This window comes from Harpia harpyja, chromosome 6 (genome assembly GCF_026419915.1).
Source record: "Harpia harpyja isolate bHarHar1 chromosome 6, bHarHar1 primary haplotype, whole genome shotgun sequence".
Lineage (NCBI taxonomy): Eukaryota > Metazoa > Chordata > Aves > Accipitriformes > Accipitridae > Harpia > Harpia harpyja.
This window is the reverse complement of record NC_068945.1, coordinates 24,020,124-24,038,498: the sequence shown is the minus strand read 5'-3', so window position 1 is coordinate 24,038,498 and position 18,375 is coordinate 24,020,124. Positions and strand designations below refer to the sequence as shown.

The following is an 18,375-nucleotide window of genomic DNA, read 5'->3' as shown; positions in this document are numbered from 1 at the left end:
TTAACAATGTATAAATGAATGAAAATATTTTCTGTATTTTTTCCTCCATGAATAAGTCACTACTCTCAGTCCTAAATGCCTCTGACTTAGTCAGCAGAAGCCATTTATTGACAGTGAGTTGTATCTCATAGTCTGGAGGCTTGAGCACTCCAGTAGAGTGACGTTTCCAGAAACGGGGGAAAAGATCTGCTGTTCATCTTGTGAATAGGGAAAGTAAAGTTGATTTTTCTCTTTTATCACAGATTTTTTAAAAAACTGATTTGCATGCAGTTTGGGGTGGTGGCTTTTGGTATGTTGTCCTTTAGCGCACCAAAGAATAAAACCGGACTCTGATTTTTCAAAATTTTCAACTTTTGGCAAAGTTGAAAGTGTAACTGGAAAAGCAAGATACTTTTGTGTGGCATCAGGAGTCTTGTACGTGATGATGTGTAACACAGCTAGTGCGAGAAGCACAGCACCGCTGTCGAGAAGCATACGCTCTAGTTTGCTGCTGGCTGCATTTCTTTCATTTTTTTTCTTTCTTCCTTCCAGTTTGCCAGATTTTAAAAATTTTTTTGTTTTGCAATTATGGTAGAATTAAATGAAATGTATTGTCATCCAAACAAAGGTTGGGAAGCGTTGGCATAGCTCGCGCCTGCACAGGGAGCACGTTACGACCACAGGAACAGGCTTTCTTCAAACTTTGCATCATCTCCACTGGACTTCTTACTTGCGTGATCTGGTCACTTGCTTGGGCGAGAGGACACCTCAGCTGTGCAGGATCCTGCCGCTTCATCGCATCCCCCAGTGCTCCGTACTCATCTCCCCGGTGCCCGGGTGCGGTGCACAGCCCTGCTGCCACCAGCTCTCCTGTCCTACAGCAGCCGCCCCTGGTCCGTACTGGGTGGGGGGGCTTGGCAGCTGTGGGGCAGAAGCTGTATGCTGGGTACCAATGGGAAGGGATTTTTGTAAATCTGTAATTATTTAATGGAGAAATCGAGGCTTGCCAAGAAGACAAATCCTCATGCTTCCTTCCACTGGAGCAAACCCAATTTTGTCAGTCGCTGCAGCAGTATCAGGGATCAGGCTCTTCTCCGCTATCTTACAAGCAACGGAGGAAATCACCCAAAAGCTGTGCACCCAATGGCTGTGCAGAGAGGCCATTCTTACCCCATTACCCCAAAAATGGAAGTTCCCATTTTTGCATCCATGTGATTTCAATTTTCTGAAGCCCCCCAGCTCACCCCCTCCGTGGCCGAGCTCCGCAGCCGCTGGTCCCCGCTTGCCTGGGCTCGGTCCCCCGGCGTGCCCTGCCCCACCTGCCCCCACACAGCCACAGGATTTCTCCTGGCCCTTGTTTCTGCGTGACTTCATTTTGGGGAACGCAGATGTTATTCGAAGCTGATGGACTCTCTCAGGGCAGTGTAGTGGCTTGCTTAGACCCATGTACTGCCAGAAGAGGATTGCATCACTTCGAAGCGTATGTCATCCATGCCCTGCCAAGGTGCTGAGGGAGGCAGAGCGATCAGCACGGTGCTAATCGCTCACTGACACCGAGTCCTTCTCGAGACCTTCTTAATTATCTCCCTCTCTGGGTGAGATTGTAGAGGAAACAAATCACTGATGTTTTGAAATGTGAAAAGTTGTTGGTTTAATACCGCACAGCCAGGCTGCGATTTCAGGAGGCTACGCTCCAGTTCTGCCTATTAATTAGGGAGTGCAGGGTGGTGGGGCGTTTAAGGTGGGAATGGGCTCTAAAGATAGCCCACCATGTGCTATGACACCTACTCAGCAGATTTCCTATTTTCTGTTCGCCTCTGCTCTCATTGTGAATGATGTTTGCCTTCTGAGGAGTGGGGCCGGCAGATTAAATGATCTGTTTGCCACTGGCAGTGCTGCACCCAGAATACGGCATTCAGTTTTGGGGCCCTCCCCGGCTCAAGAGGGATGTGAAGATGCTGGAGAGGTTACAGCGATGGGATACCAAGATGTTCAGCGACCTAAAGGATATCACCTACGAGGAGATGTTGAGGGAGCTGGCCTTATTTAGTCTGGTGACGGTGTCGCGAACTAGGAGACTAATAGCAGTCTACAACTACTTGAAGGAGACTTACAAAGAAAGTGAATCCAAACTCTTATTCCAGCAGTGACAGATGATGGAAACAAGTTAAAGGCTGGGAGTCTCAAAGAGCCCACTAAGAAAAAAAAACATCTCTGCTGGGTGGGTTGTACGGCAGTGGAACGGGCGCTGAGCCCTCCATCCCCAGAGGCGTTGAAGCCTTGGCTAGTCAAAACCATGGCTGACCTAGTCGTGGTGACCTTCTGCAGTGGGGTGGCCCAGGTGACCCCCAGGGTCCCTTCCAACAACACAGTCGCGGTGGTCAGCAGTTATTGCCTAAATGTATGCTTTTTCTAAGTGTAATTTATGATGCTGATTTCCTTGCCAAGTTTGTCTTCAAAGCCCAGCTGGAAGTTTCTGCTTTGGGGTTAAACATGGCCTCAGTGAAAACCACAGATGAGACCACACAGATTTGAGGACTGCGGGAAATTTTAACTCAAAGCCATTGTTAGTGAATTCACATGAAGGTGGGCAAGCACGTGGCCTAAAGCTCATCAGACAGCTAGAGTTTATGTCATCTGACTGACTCTAAAACACCCTTGCTTGAGGTGGGATGATGTTTCTGGGCACACGACAGGTCTTAAATTGACAGCCCTCATCCTTGCTGCTGGGAACTTGAGAAGGAAGGGAGCAAGAGGGATGGTGTTAGATGACTTTAGCTTTCCTCCTGCACAGCAGTAGATAATTTTGAGTCTTCTGCTTGTCCTGCCACAATAAGCCTTGTGAGAAAGCAAAGCTATGCAGACAAAAATCCCACCCTGAAAGCATGAGCCAGAAATAAAGCACACAGAGAGGAACTTTCTTTCTTCAATTTAATTGAAGTTACTTAGAAAAATAATCAGGCTTGAATGGCTTTTTTAAGGAAAGATTCATGAGCAGTTCACACTTGTGTTGGCAATGTATAATTTAGCTTTTTCCTTTATTAACAGTATATTTAGGTATGAGGAGATACTTTTCTACAACAAGCCTTCTACTGCATACAAATAGGTTAAAAAAAAAAAAAATCCAACCCCACATTGATGTTAAATTATTCGTACACATTGTATTGTGCATGCATGTAAGAAAATAACACTCTCTGTAACAAGAGTAATAGTAAGGACAGTCCCTTTTTGTACCTGAAAAGTGCAGCAGACTACAGTGAAACCCTAAAACATCTGGGGTCAACTTACTTCTAAAAGCACTTCTGCTTGTGGATTATTTATTTCACTTGTTTTACACAGCGCGTGGTTCAGGCAGCTCGCATGTTTCTGTGATAATGGACATGGTTTATGAAGAGGCTGAAGCGTGGACCGAGTCAGGTTTGGGGGAACCTCCTACCACCCAGGAGTCACCAGCGTGTTCAGATGGGCCAAATCCAGCCTGGGCACCAGGTAAAGGTGCTTGGGGCCATCTGGGGGGGGGGAACGAACCCCCGGCTGTGGGTAAGGAGCCGCAGGCACTGCTGGGCTCAGCGCTGGCCCTGCCAAATGACAGGGAGGCACCGGCTGCTCGGAGATGGGGATCACTGCTCCCGAGCCCAGCGGCTTTTGAGGGGGCTGGGGGCAGAGGTGGGGAGCGGGACCTTCCCCGCTGGGTCCTCTCTGCGCTCACCACTGCTCGACCAGAACTAAACGCACATTCTTCTAAACCGGCAGCTCCCCGGGTGGCCCTTGCGGCCCCACAGGCACATCTGTATTTTGCATTTTGCTGGGGCTGCAGATTTGCCTGTCTGGCTCCCGGGACCAGCCGTGGCCACAGCAGAAATGAACCGGGCAGGGAGGCAGAGGTCAGGAGCAGACCAGCCCCTCTTCTCCTCCGGCTGGGAAACCCAGTAAGGAGGTGGGGGTAAAACCAACCTGGTTCCCCGACTGCTCCCGCACTGCAGGTGGTGGCCACCAGCTCGCTGAGATAAGGAGGAACAATCCAGAACATCCTCCTGTGTGGGTGCAGTGGAAAGAGATATTTTTTGGCTCAGTCAACACACCCAGCAGACCAAAAAAAAAAACCCGCTGTTCCTTAACATTTGTGGTCCTCATCTGACCTGCTGAGGGCTTCGTGCTCACCGTGCAGGACACGATCATAGCCAGCATGTCAGCTGTTCATTTTAAACACAGACCTACAGCCCATTCACAGCACCCCAAAATGCATATAACACACTAAATGGACAGTTTGTAGTAGTTTGGGATCAAGGTTTTTAAAAAGCAAGTGACTTTTAAGTACCCACTTAAGTCCAAATAAAAGCCATCTCAGTGCTGAGCATCCGCCCAAAAGGCAGCCCTCTGCGGGGAGGCAGAATTTGGGTAATCAAACCCAAAGCTCCTGCTAAAAATCCTGGCTCGAGCAGCGCTCACCCCTCAGATCTCCTGAACATGTTTTTCACCTAAAGCTTTTCTATCATAGCTGTCAAATAGGGGTTTTGTGTCTCCAAAGCAGTGAAACTAAAGAGAGTATTTCAGAACAGACAAAACCATGGTGATGACAAAGTACAAAAAGGAGGGGGGAAGCACACTCCCTTTGAAAATTATTTACTTTCTGAAGCAACTTTTTTCTTAAATGAAAAAATTCACATCACATTCTGCTGGAAGGATTAACAGCTAACTGAAGAGAGAATTGGACCAAAATATGAACACTGTCAGATACAAGATGAAACAAGCACACAAACAGCTTGCGGGAAATATTTGGGGGGGGGAGAGGGGGAATCTACCCTCAGACAGATTTTTTTTTTTTTTTTAACAAACATATAACCATTGAACTACAAACAAAAGAAAGCCAGGGCACACTGTGATAGGCACTTGCAACAGCTCCACGTACTCTAAATGAGACAAAACTGCTTTCAAGTAAAACAAGCCAGCGATCAGCAACCGCTCAGGAATTCAGAGCTGTCAGGCGCAGACAGCCAGCTCTTCGCTAGCCACTGGGTCAGCACTCCGGGTTATAAATAGGACCTGGGTTATGAAAACTGTGGCTGTTCCAGAATGGACGAGAGATTTATTTGCAGGGTATGATAAAAAAAAATAATGACCCGAATCCTGGCTAAGACCAAATCCAATTGTGAAAGGACTTCAGCTGCTGTTTGTTATGTTAATTTGTTCTTCACTGAGATTTATTCGGCGACTTATTTTTATAAAATAAGATGGAACCTATTTTTCTCCTTTAACCACATATCTGTCCTGGAGACTAATGCAAGTCAGTGGATATTACTGGCTACTGTACAATACGACATTTTCAAGATCTGGCTCTGATACTGTTAAAGCAGCTCTGCCTTCAGCTGAGTTTATTCGAATCTTCAGTAAGTTTTGGAATGGTTTGGTTTGATCGTAAGCTTGACGTGCAGGCAAGTTAAAACCCCATTTTAACCATCAATCAACTTTAAAAGAGATTTTGGGTTCCCCCCTGTGCCTTGATTTAAGCCTCTGCCTCCTTTTGCCCATCAGCTGGCCGCCAGCGCTGCCGCCCCGGGACGGGAGAGCTTGGGGTGACTACAGACCAGTCCCCAGGCAGGCGCCGGCCGCCCGCTTGGCCATACACCTCGCCTGCCTCAAATTAAAACAGACATGTGGAGAAGCCTGTACTTCTGCTCACTAGCTTGCTAATAGATCCACGCTGAAATCTCATTTTGCATTCTTTATTTGCCGTGAATAGATTACTACTTGCTTGCCCAAATCAATTGCTCGGTATGCTACACCTGGTACAGTCTGCCATCCCAACAAGGTGTTATACACAAAACAACTGCCACTCAGACATTCACCTTAAGTAAAAAGGTCATGATCTCACACTAGAGCTGACTTAGATGAAATACTAACCCACTGGAAATTAGAAACATCCCTGTCAATGGTATTTAGGCATCAACTAAAGAAAAAGATGACTCCCTCTTCCCCCTAGGAAAAAGCCATGAAACCAGCATGCAGGAGGATGAGACCTTTTTTATTACCTTGCATGCTTAGAGATCAACATGAAGATGACTTTCTGACTTTTCAAATGACATGCCCACATCCTTTATAGCAACGTATCATGACCGGTGTCTTTCGAGCCAATTTCGGTTGTCCATCTTAAGATCAGATAGGGAGGCAAGACTTGCAGAGGACGGAGCTCTCCCCAGCCCCAGCCTGGATATGAATTATGTCAATGCTAATTGCTTTGGGCATTCAAAAATCTCTACAGTCACTTTCAAAATGCTGATTTTTTCTGATGGACTATCTGCAAATCTGCATTCATTTGGGCTGGCAGGCTTCAAATTAAGACACAATGGGACTGGTCATATTCTTGATAAACTCATTAAGTCCAGACTTACAAAAAGTTCATGGTTTCTCTTCCCAAGGAATACATTCACATTTCTTTCAGTCATGGGTTTAGCTATCATGAATCTATCAAAATCTCTTTTACTTTTCCTTTTCAGGGCTAGAAAGACAGATTTAATTTTTTTAGTACACTTGAGTGCATTATCACTTTCTGAAGAAATTATTTCCACCACTCTTCTCAAAACGTGTGGTGTCAAGAACCGTTCCCATATTTACCTGCATCAACGGCTAATGGAAGAGTATTATTACCCAGAGACAAGCTCAACTGAGGAAAGCACAAAACCAGACTCCTTTTGTCCAAATGTTATCTTATCTCTGCTGCTGAAGTGACACCTACCAAGAGACCATGTTTTAAATAAGTATAAATAACATTAATTAGAATTGGAGCAATGCAAGATCAATGAAATTCACCAGAACACAATTAACTTTTTTTTTAAACAGTGTAGCAGTATTATTCATTTCTACAGCTAGATCGTCACAATCCTGTTACCCTGCAAAGAGAGCTGTCCTTTCTTACAGTTGATTTAAATAATTTTGACTGTGCTGCTCGCAGCATCATTCAAAAAAAATATTAATTTACAAAATAACCCATTCTCCATATTTATTATGACAAATAAAAATCTTAAATAAAACAGGCTTTCTCTCCCCTCTCTCCCCCCAACCCATCCCTCATTCCAATTTCAGGTAGCTTGGCACTGAGTAATTGAACATTAAAAAATCAAGTTTGTAGACTTCATACAGCTGCGTTTGGTGCTCGGAGCTGATGTTCTGGAAGAACTCTGTGGTCATTTCGTCAGTAGTTCTCGTAGACTTTGCATAGGTGGGGAACTTCAGGTAGTTGCCTACTCCCGCCAGCTGGAGAATGTAATTCGAATCCTCTTCGAGCGTTTCGTATTTTCCTATGAGGTCGTAGTGGATGTGGCAAGGGTGGCAGAGGGAGTACACAGTCTGCCAGTGCTCGTTGAAGGGCTCTTCTCTTTGGGTGTGCGGGTCAATGAGATACGCCACAAACTCTTCAAATTTCACGTCATCGCCTTTACGCAGAGCTTCCTGGGTTGCGTTTTTCCTCTGGCGCCTCACGATTTTGGTGCCATATCGCTTGTGGAAGGAAGTGTTGTACTTCTGGGTGAACTTGTTCCTGTAGGCTGACACCAGTCTCTCGAAAGGCTCGCGAACAAAGAGGAACTTCATGTAGTTTTTCAAGCGGTGGTTGATCTCTGGGATGCTGTACTGGTTGAGGGTCTTCAGGTTCGAAGACACATGGGCTTCATTGGCTGGTATTTCCATTGGATCGCTGTACTTGCCTCTTCCCGTCAAAACCATCATGACTCTCTTCCAGTTTGTGCAGGCCACTTTGGGAACATAGCAATAGATCATTTCATGGTCTTCATCCACGACTAGGTGCTTGAGATCATTGGGTGTCAGCACACGGCGCTTCCTGCTAGATACGCTGTTTGCTCGGCACGTGTCTATCACTTGGTCTCGTCTAATCTGATGAAGAATTGCTGTGTTGGACAACTGCAAAGAAAGCACAGGCACCAGTAAGTCAAGCGGCTGGGAAACTCTTACTGCCTTTTTGCTTATTATACAAATTCATAGAAAAGTAGATTACTGCCTGTATAGAACAGTTCATTATGTGGCTGAGTAAAATTGTTGCTATGCTGGAAGACACACTCTTTTTGTCTCCGAACTTCTTGATACGTGCTGCTTAAATGCTGTTCACAAAGTGTCCAGGGCTTTGCTTTGAAGCCAACACAAAGGAGCACAAGCGCTCACACAGCCTGGTGGCAAGTGTATTTACAGCACCCTCATCCTGAGATGCAGTCACTGCTTTTCTTAGTGCTGGAAAACAGATCTCCCCGCCACTCTGCAGTCCACCCCACGGCTACAGCAGTGCTGGACCCTGCCTGACCTTTTGCTGCTGAGATGGGGTAGGAAGACATCAGAGTTGGAAAATTTGTCAAAATGAAAACAGTATGTGCTCTTGTTGCTGATGTCTTTTATGCTGGAGAATTTAATAATCATGGCTTGTTTCTTTACTATGACCTTGGCAGAAGAAATGAAGCCCATGGAGGTTCCTGTTTGTCCTGGTTTTGGCTGGGATAGAGTTAATTTTCTTTCTAGTAGCTGGTATAGTGCTACGTTTTGGGTTCAGTAGGAGAAGAATGTTGATAACACACTGATGTTTTCAGTTGTTGCTAAGTAGTGTTTAGACTAAGTCAAGGATTTTTCAGCTTCTCATGCTCAGCCAGCAAGAAGGCTGGAGGGGCACAAGGAGTTGGGAGGGGACACAGCCAGGACAGCTGACCCAAACTGGCCAAAGGGGTATTCCATACCATGGGACATCATGCCCAGTATATAAACTGGGGGGAGTTGGCCTGGGGGGATCACTGCTCGGGAGCTAACTGGGCGTCGGTCAGCGAGTGGTGAGCAATTGTATTGTGCATCACTTGTTTTGTATATTCCAATTCTTTTATTATTATTATTGTCATTTTATTATTGTTATTATTATCATTAGTAGTTTCTTCCTTTCTGTTCTATTAAACTGTTCTCATCTCAACCCACAAGTTTTACTTTTTTTTCCCCCCAATTCTCTCCCCCGTCCCACTGGGTGTGGGGGGAAGTGAGCGAGCGGCTGCGTGCTGCTTAGTTGCTGGCTGGGGTTAAACCACGACACTGCTACTCCCCAAGGGGAGCATTCACTCAGATGTGATTTCTTGAGGAGCAGGGAGAACATTAACTATAAATTCGCCTCTCTGCTAAAGCCATATTGACAGAGAAGGAAAGAGTGCATGGCCTTCTAACACACACAGCACTACGTTCATCTATAGCCCTTTATTATTTTATTAACAGTGCCCTAACTTTCTACTAATACTGCTACTGGGTGCTTTGGAGAGGTTGTAATCTGTCTTAGGAGGGACCCACATGGCAGCGGCGCAGAGATGGCCACTCTCTCGCCACCAGCCACCTCCTGCCCAGATTGTGTCCAGCAGAAACAGCGAGAGCTTCTGCTAAGGCGGGTAATGAGCTCCTCTGGAAAACGGGGAATATTAGCTCAAGCAAAGGACTGTGCCGATGCAGGGCTCCTGTGTTTGGTTACTCAGAACCACCTGAGGTGTCTCTGCATGGCACAGTGTTTTGCTGTGCAGCCGTACCCTTACCGTTACAAACGCCTTTTTACATATTCTGAATAAATTGCATCAAAGCAACAGGGGGAAGGTTTTGGTAATGTTATTTACATTTACTTAACACCACTTACCTGTGGATTTCAAAGAGCCTTACACTCAATAATTAGTTTAGCCTCAAAGCCAAGTATTAAGGCAAGTATTGACCTTCCTATTTGATAGGCAAGGAGGTCTGAGATTCCTTCTTGTATGCCAAGTCTTTCAAAATGTTTATCTGCTACCTTCTAGTTAGGTTAACATGAATCACAGGACACTGCAATGAAGCAGTTGCAGCAATGTAGACTGTATAAATCTGCTATGGGGATGCCTTTGGTTATAGGGGTCTTCCCCCTTGCCAGTATAACACCCTTGGCAAGTGGTTTTGCACCAGCTTAGGGGTTCATACTGAACCTCCAGTTCCTGCAGTCATGGGTCAAATCTCTGCTTTCAATACCAGTAGTTAGCCATGATTCCTATCAAAAAAAACCCTCAAAGGACAGGATCCAAATGCACATTAGAGGCAAAACTCAAACCAAACGCCAAGATGGGACCAAGCCGGTTGTAGGATTTCTGAGCTTTAGAGGGAAAGGAAATAGAAATTGTATTGTTACAGACAAGCCCTAAGAGCCCAGGTTTCACCCGCCCAAGGGGCAGCAAACGCTTTTGCAACACATGGGCAGCAAAGACTGTCCCTCTCTCTGAGCTGCGGTGGGTTGCAGAGGAATGTTCTCGTGGGATGGGCAACACCAAGGGGCTGGTGCACCTCAAATTTGGGCAGGAGGATTTTTTCTTCAGGACAGCATTTATGTGCCAAGCCTGGGACCTCTGTATTTTGTACCGTGCCACCCACGGCTTCTCCTCTGAATTCCTTGATACTTTCCTCATCTCACCTCTTTAGCCCCTTTGTTCAGTAAAATGTTGGCTAATGGTTAAAACATGCAATAGCCCAGTGCAGCTCCTTTAGACAGCTTGGCTCGTCTTTTGTGCGTGTGTGGTATCCCCCTGAAAACCTCCCAGGTGCACTTCAAGGGCAGTTTTGTGCTCTAGTCAAAGAGATGAGAAGCCAGATGTGAAATACGCTTCATGTTTCCTAGGAAAACTGACTGGCAGGGAGTTTCCAAAATAAAAAGCTAGAAAGCAGTTGTCAAGGACCACACAGATTTTTGAAGAAAATTACTTTTTCTGTTAAAAAAAAAATAAAATCCCTATTTCAATTTATGCTGTCCTCAGAGACAAACAGAACTAAGGTCAGCTCTATACTCGTTAGAGTTACCGGTGAATAATTTTCAAAGAACTAAACAAAACCCTATGCAAACAATAGACATACAAACTCTCTGCAGACAGATAAAATGCTGAAATCGCTCCTCCTGCAGATTTTCATCAATATTGTATAGCACAGTACTGCTGTTTGCCTCTGGTTTTAGAGTAAAAAAAATAAGACATGCCTGAATATACTGCTACATTACAATATGTTAATGCACTGTATTTGCTTTTCTGGTGCTGTTGTTGGGATAAATACAGAATTAAGTGGATGAGATTCTATGGCCTGTATTAGATAAAAGGTCAGATTTGATAATCTAATGGTTGCTTCAGACCCTAATCTGCAGATGAATCTTTGTAGAGCTGGGCTTTGCTCCTGATTTCATTCCTACATCAATAGGCTAAGCACTTCTTCCCCTTACATTAACATTAATGAGATTTTCAGGCATTTGGAGTAAGGGGAAAAATGCAGCCTTAGTATTTGCAATTGCAAATGAGATTGTACTACATTAAATTCACTTAAAAGATGATACTTGTGCATTTTGAAGTGGTACTTGTCTCCCACTCTTTTTAACATGGAAAAGATATGAAGAAATGGCATACAAGTTTGGTCAGCTACATTTACTAAGTATACACCAACACCCCAGGGTCAGCTCTGCATGTGCTCTGGCCTGTTTGGTGGCACACAGAACACATATTAAATATCAATGTAACATTAAAAGGGTATTGTCCTATTCTCATAAATTACAGTACCATTTGGTGTGGCTGATGGATGAAGAACCATGTAGGAAATATACAATTTTGAAAGCTCTGCTTCCCTTTTTTTTTTTTTTTTTTTGCCTATTGACTTCAGTTTATTGAAAAAAAAGGCCAGTTTAGTGACTGTCCTAGAACAATGCCAACTGTATCAAACCCCATTTTCTTCTGCAGCTGACTAACACACCCGATGCACCCTGGAAGAGCTGACCTACCTGCTTCCCCCAGAGAAGCAAAGAGTCCTGCTGGCCCTCCTTGAGGTTTAATGGTAACAGCCCTCTCACTGAAGGAGTGGGCGATATGAAAACCACACTCACACTGTGCTAGTGAAAAGTCGGGTAAGGCACCAGAAAGCCTTTAAGGGAGCTCCTGCAGAACAACCAAACTCTTCCTTGTAAGCTGCAGACCACAGAGGACATGCTCCATGGTCCCCAGAGCCTACAGCACCATGCGAGGTAATCATAACAGCATTTTTCAATTTGGTATTTTGAAATTACATATTAAAGCTGAGTTATCTGATGCTAATATGGTCCCTCCTCATTTTAAGTTATAGGCAAGGCTTTTAAGCCACATAGTAATTCAACTTCTGAAGCTGGTGAGGGGAACTGGGAAAGGAGTATGATTACACGAGACTGGAACTGCATTCACGTAAACTAGAGATCCACTTGGCCAGTGAAAATGTGCTCACAACTAATGAGGAAAATACACCCTACAGATTTAAGCAGCCAGAGAGATAAGATCCAAGGGAGAGCTGTCTTTAAACCCATGGATGGTGAAGGGTAAGTCAAACAATTTGGGCCAAGGACTGTCTTCCCCCAAAGCTGTTACAGATTTGGGTACAGCAGAGCTGGGAGAGCACAGCTGCTGCCTGGACACCGCCTGCGGCATCTACGGTCATTACCTGAGGTCCCCGCTGATCCCTCAGTTCAAGAAGCCACAACAGCCTAAATCCACCCCACTTTGGGAGAGGGCACTTTTAAGCACGTGTGCAGGTTACCCTGAGAGCAGCGTGGGGATGGTGGTAAAGTCAGTGCTCCGGTCTGTCCTCTGACAGTTCAACTTGGACTTCAGCTGGGCATTAAAGGTTTGGGGAAGACATCTGATAAAAGCATCCATTCTTCCCTGAAAGGACTGACAACACCATAGATGCACTTGATCACGGGGGTTTTTTTCCTGCAGAAGTTGTAAAGGGGGACAAAGAAGGGCATGTCAAGATCAAAGGTTTTTTTCTTTTCTGATGCAGCAACCGAGTTGAACAGGGAGGCAACATGAGCAGCGGGAGACTCCCAAGCTCAGTGGCATTTAAAGAAGAAAAAAAAAAAAAAAAAGTAGTCTGGGGACATTCTGATCCCAGAAGCTTCAAAAAGTAGTCTGGGGACACTCTGATCCCAGAAGCTTCTCATCTCCATCAGTCCTAAACTAACAACAGGGGAGGAAAGCTAAGTCCAGCACACTCTGCTCATGTGGATGTCTTCTGTACAACGGGCGGGCAGGGGGCTTTGAGCGTAGTGCACTAGAGAATATACTAACCAGAAATATATACGCTGACCAACTGACAATCATCAATCCACGACGTGCAAAGGTTATTCAAGGTAAATCACAGTAATGAGATAGGAGGTATTTTCTTCTGGTTACTTAGGCACAGCAGGATAAAATAATCTTTGAGGGCCTTTCCAAGCTTGATGGCCAAGCAGTAAGTTCAGATTTAAACACGGGACATTTTTAGTTAATGAGGTTTTTTCTGAATATAGTAGAGTACTCCAAACTAGGAGCAGAGATCAATCCAGTTCATAGGTACCTGCACTGAAAGCACTTTTTTAATAGAAGGATGGAAATACCTAAGCGTCACTCAAAAAACCCATTAATTAAATTTTGTCTCACTATACAAAATTAGTGTGCAAAGAAGTGTCCCCCACACTTAGAAGGCAGGGTTTTATTTATTTCTATTGCACTGCCTGCAGCTGCTGCTAGTTCTGCACATTACTGTAACCAGGCTCACAACCAACCAATGTTGGGAGTGCTAACATGACATTTGGGCATGACAGCCTAAAGGGCAAAATTATCCAAATTAAAGTGGAATAAGGAGGATAAGTACTGTGAATGGGGTTTGCAGTCCCATGCCCTGCTAAATTGCTTTTTCTCTTCAGTTTTGCATTAACGAAGACTTTGCATCCGTCTTTAATTCTTCAGTTACACTTGTGTTTGGGGTTTGGTTGCTGTTCTGTGCTAGAACAAGGCAACTTGCCGCTGCGTTCCCCTTATCTGTGGTCCAAGCGGCTATCAACCAAAATCAGCTGCATCTCTGCTGAACACCCAATTAGGTCTATCCAGTAGCACTGTTAAGCTTAGCATAAACCCGAGCTTATCTCCACCAAATTCTTCTTAATGGTATTTGTTTAGAAGCTCTGTGCAGCAGGCTCACAATCCATTGAAAACAAGGTCTTAAAGTGAAAAGTGTCAGATAGACTAACTATAGGTGGCACTAACGGTCCTAGTTATGTGACATGGAGAGAGACTACTATTTCAGTTGACTTAAAATCTCTCAGGTATTATCAGCTCTCCTTCCCCCAGCCCATCAACCACACCATCTGAGTTCTAGGAGGTGTTTGTTATTCAATATATAAAAAGTTTCTCGGTATTATTTACATTTTCCCAAATGCTTAAGGGTTGGTTTTTTTGAGCATGAGGTTATGTGCAAGCACATTTCCAATCCTGTTTTCACATAAGATTCTTGCAACCTTGATGGACGGTCTTGAAGTTACAAACATATTTTAGACTATTTTAATGCTTGGCTTTTACAATTTGCATCCATAACTACCCTACTTGGTATATATTCTATACACCAAATTCTAGATTTTGCTTAAAAATGTTCAGCATTAGACAATAAAGAGGAACTAGCAATTTTTCATACTTGACAGTCCAAGCATAAGAATTTCTCAAATCATCACAAATAATTATTACTCTTTGCAGACTTCTGCATATGACAGTCAGACAATTATAGCTATGGGAATCAAAACAGTGGATCTAAAAGAACTGCATTTTAGATAAAGGGATTAAACTGACCTGGACTGCAAAAATTTTTTTAAGTAATAGCTTTGCAACGTTTCATACTTTGATTTATTTCACATTTCATAACGTTATTATTCTTGACTTAACTTTTTCAAAGATTTCCAGCACTCAAATGAGAACCCCCGAAAGCCTCAATTAATATTGGTTCAGAGTCCAATAAAGCAGACTAGAAAGCACACCGTGTGTACTGGAGATGGAAAATCTTAACATCTTCCCTGACAGCTTGCAGACAGACAAACTGGAATACAAATTTCCTATGAAAATGTCTCTACAGAGTGGCTGGATAATAGAAGATAATAAAACTAATATTAACTTAGAAGCATTTTTACTAAGCAAGAAAATTTTAGAGACAAATTATATCCTCTGAAGGAAACTCTTGAAATATTACAAAGCTGCTTTCTTTTCTCCATTTCATGCATTGAACTTACTGCCCCACAGAGAAGATAAGGCTGAATTCACATTTTTTTCAATTCTCTGTATTTGCAGCCCAAGATAACCACATCATTTTCAGTTCCCACTATAGAGAATGCACTGGGGCCATGAAAAGAAGGATCAAAGCTGTTGAGAGTAAAACAGTCATACACAGTAGCTGCTAGCACTGTATTGTCAAAAATCCTACATTGCTTCAGACATTCCCTCCTTCTTCTTCCTACACATGTCCCCAACTTCGTCCGTGTGCATGCATGTAGAACGGAAGGGTGAAATAATTCAGCAGTTGCATTACTTTGGGTTCGGAGGCTACAATTATTTGAATAACAACACACCCCAAACCCGCATCAACTCTGGCATTCACTCTTCTTTGTCCAGGTACATCATTTGGGTGCTTGAAAAGAAACAACACTAAACCAGTCACAATCTGGCAGCAGACACACATGCAGCTGAAGATGCTGATGCTTTTCCTGGGAAAACTTCACAACTAGGTCATTAAGTATTGGCCTTTTTGTCTTGGAGAGAAAGTAAAGTACCACAGTGAGCCTAAAAGTGATGCAAAAATCTCCTTGAAAAATCACGGACTGACACAAAGTGACACCAGCTGTATGTTAAAACCAGCTTTTTAATCAGTCTAAAACCCTGTCACACAATAAGGTATAGATTCAGAAGAAAAGAGCAAGTCCCCTGCTAAATGCAACCTTCTCCTGTATAATCCCAAAGGTCTTTGGAAGCCTGTCCATTCCCATTCTCCCTTCTAGAAACTATTTGGTGTCAGGATTCATACAGTACATCGGGTTTGGGGCTAGTAAGATAAACATCTACATCCTCTACAATGTCTCCTCTGAACAAGGAGATGGAAAAGTTGGAAGCCCCCAGGGAGACCAGGCAGAAAGACCTATGGCCTGGCCACACAGGGAGTGAAGGACGTGCTGCCATGCATGTTGCTGTTCTGAAGCTCTGGGGGAATCTTACAAACACAGGGCCGGAAAAACCAAAGTGACTGAGTTTAAGTGCAATACACGTGAGAGGTAAGAAATCACCAGGAAGGCTGGAGGAGCCTCAAGTTGGGAATAATTAAAGCAAAAAATCTTCATGTCGGTGGGTTTCTTGGGATTTAACTTACAGAAGACGAGTTCAGAGCCTCGTGTTGCATGTACAAAGAGCATTTTGCGGCCGATGCCGGCTGTTGGGAGAGGGAGAGAAGGGGAATTTGGCAGATGGCCAATCCTTTTTTTTTTTTTTTGTGTCTCACAGCAAAAAGAAGCAGATGAAACCCCGGGCCAGGACCTCAGCTGCCGTGGCAGGGTGAGGGTGAGGGAGCTGCGCTGCCTTCCCGCAGCAGAGGCTCTGCTGCCGGGAGCCCGACCGCCCCGTGCCGCCGCTGAAGCAGCTCGCTGCCGCTTTGACAGAAAAGGATGGCGCGTGATGAATTTGCCCGCTCCTGGCTCATTCTTTAAGTGCAGCCATAAATCACTGTTTGTATTAAAAAGCTGGAAGGTCTGGCTATCCTATGAATTTCATTTTAAAAGGAAAACTTTCTGGCCTTTCCCCTCCAACACACGCACACAGACGTGCACCCACGTGATGGCTGGAGCTGAGCTCAGGCTCTCTGGACCTGTGCATGTAACCTGTAACACACAGGGACACAACCACGGTCTTTCTAACCCTTCCCTGTCCCCAGGCATGGATGTTTCAGCCCCAAGCTACAATCAGTGGCCCCCCAAAGCTGCCTCAAGTAGCCCTTAGGAGCCCCTACCTATCATCACCTTCGATGGACTTAATTGCGCTAACAGAGTGAGTTTGCTCTCGGGCGGGTGGGGGACAGGGAGTGGGGACCTGGCGGTGGGACACAGCAGCATGGCACATCCGAGAGTACGAGAGGCTGCGCTCGATCTTCTTGGCTGAGGGGGGGCCGATTTCACCCAGCCTTGCCTGGGAAAGCCCCGTCCTGAGGATACGCTACCGCTGGCTGCAGCTGCTTGGGAAAGGGCCGGGCTTGCAGAACTGCCTCCAGGGACTGTAGATAGGGTCAAAGGGACCTTCACAGTTTATCTCACGACTCCCAGGTTGCAATCAAGGCACAGATGAATCACAAAGTGGGACAACTCAAGCCTGGAGACAAAGCACATGTGTCGGGAAGTTCGAAGCCAAGGGAGTGACCTTTAGTTGCTGTAGTCTGCTATTACATCTCTACTGTGGGAGCTGTAGATGTGGTTTTCAAGGAGAGGCTTGAGAACTGGTTAGGAAAAGGCATGCCACGGACATCTGCAAATGGTGCACCAGGAGGAGCACTGGGCTGGGGATGCATGGAGTCAGCCAGGGTGGAGCTGGGAGTAGCCCTTAAAAAACAGAGCAAGAAACTGCATTTTAACATAGCTGGCATCTAGGAGACAATGGAAAAACTGACATTTATTTCTCTGTTGCAAGAAGTTGTTGTAGTAGGGGTGAGAGAAAGTGGGTGGAGGGGGGAAACAGGACAAAGTAGATACGTAAATACAACAATACATAAGAAATTCCACAAGGAGGAAGGGAGTAATCTTCTGTCTGGACTCAACTGTGGTTAGGACAAGTAGTAATAAAGCTAAACAAGAGAGACTCAGTTTAGATGTAGGAAAAGCCCCAACAGAAAGGATAAGATATGTCTGTTCCGAAACAGAGTGAGGAATCTCCAGCATTGGGAACCTCCACCTGCCCAAGAAGGTGTCAGAGGGACCCAAATGATCCGACCATGCGGGCAGGTGTCTCCTTGCGGGTCCTTCAAGCTTCATGACCCTGGGACAGTGGCTTCTGGAAGCAAAGCTCACTGTTGCAAACCTAGGCATTTTACACGCTTCAGAAAGAAGGCTTTCAGCAAATGCTGCAGAGCCACACAGGCAGAGAGGCCACTTAGTGCTTTGAATGAAACCTCCCTCAGGAAAAGGCAACAACATCAAACTATGGGGTGGGCAAAGACCAGACAGGAGCTCAGATCCCACCATGAGAGATGCTGTGTGAGACCCTGCACAGGACACGGTGGAGGAGATGCAGGAGGCCTGAACTCCTGGAGATGCCTGGGATGCTCGTGTCCCGCTCACGCCGGCAGCTCTGACCTGGCAGCCGATGCTAACGGATTTCTCGCTAACACAAATCCTCCTCCTGTTACCTCTGGGTTGCAGCTTAGGTGTCACACAGTCAAGTAGAAACACTTATTTTCTTCTCAGCAGGATATCTGCTATTTTAACTGAATACAATTTACTCACTCCCATGCTAAATCAGGGTAATACATTTCCAATTTTTAACTCAGCATGCAACGCACCAATATTGCTCCAAAGCTTTTGAA

The 18,375-nt window shown here is 45.0% G+C and overlaps 1 protein-coding gene across 3 annotated transcripts in view; it reads right to left on the bottom strand.

The window, feature by feature from the left end:
* Nucleotides 1-2,893: 2,893 nt before the first annotated feature.
* Nucleotides 2,894-18,375, bottom strand: part of CHST11 (carbohydrate sulfotransferase 11) — a 175,568-nt gene continuing 160,086 nt past the window's right edge. For all 3 annotated transcript variants that reach the window (XM_052790276.1, XM_052790277.1, XM_052790278.1), the window contains one exon: nucleotides 2,894-7,893. In XM_052790276.1, the coding sequence (XP_052646236.1) occupies nucleotides 7,045-7,893 (849 nt within the window). In that variant the 3' untranslated portion in view covers nucleotides 2,894-7,044. The remainder of the gene's footprint in view (nucleotides 7,894-18,375) is intronic.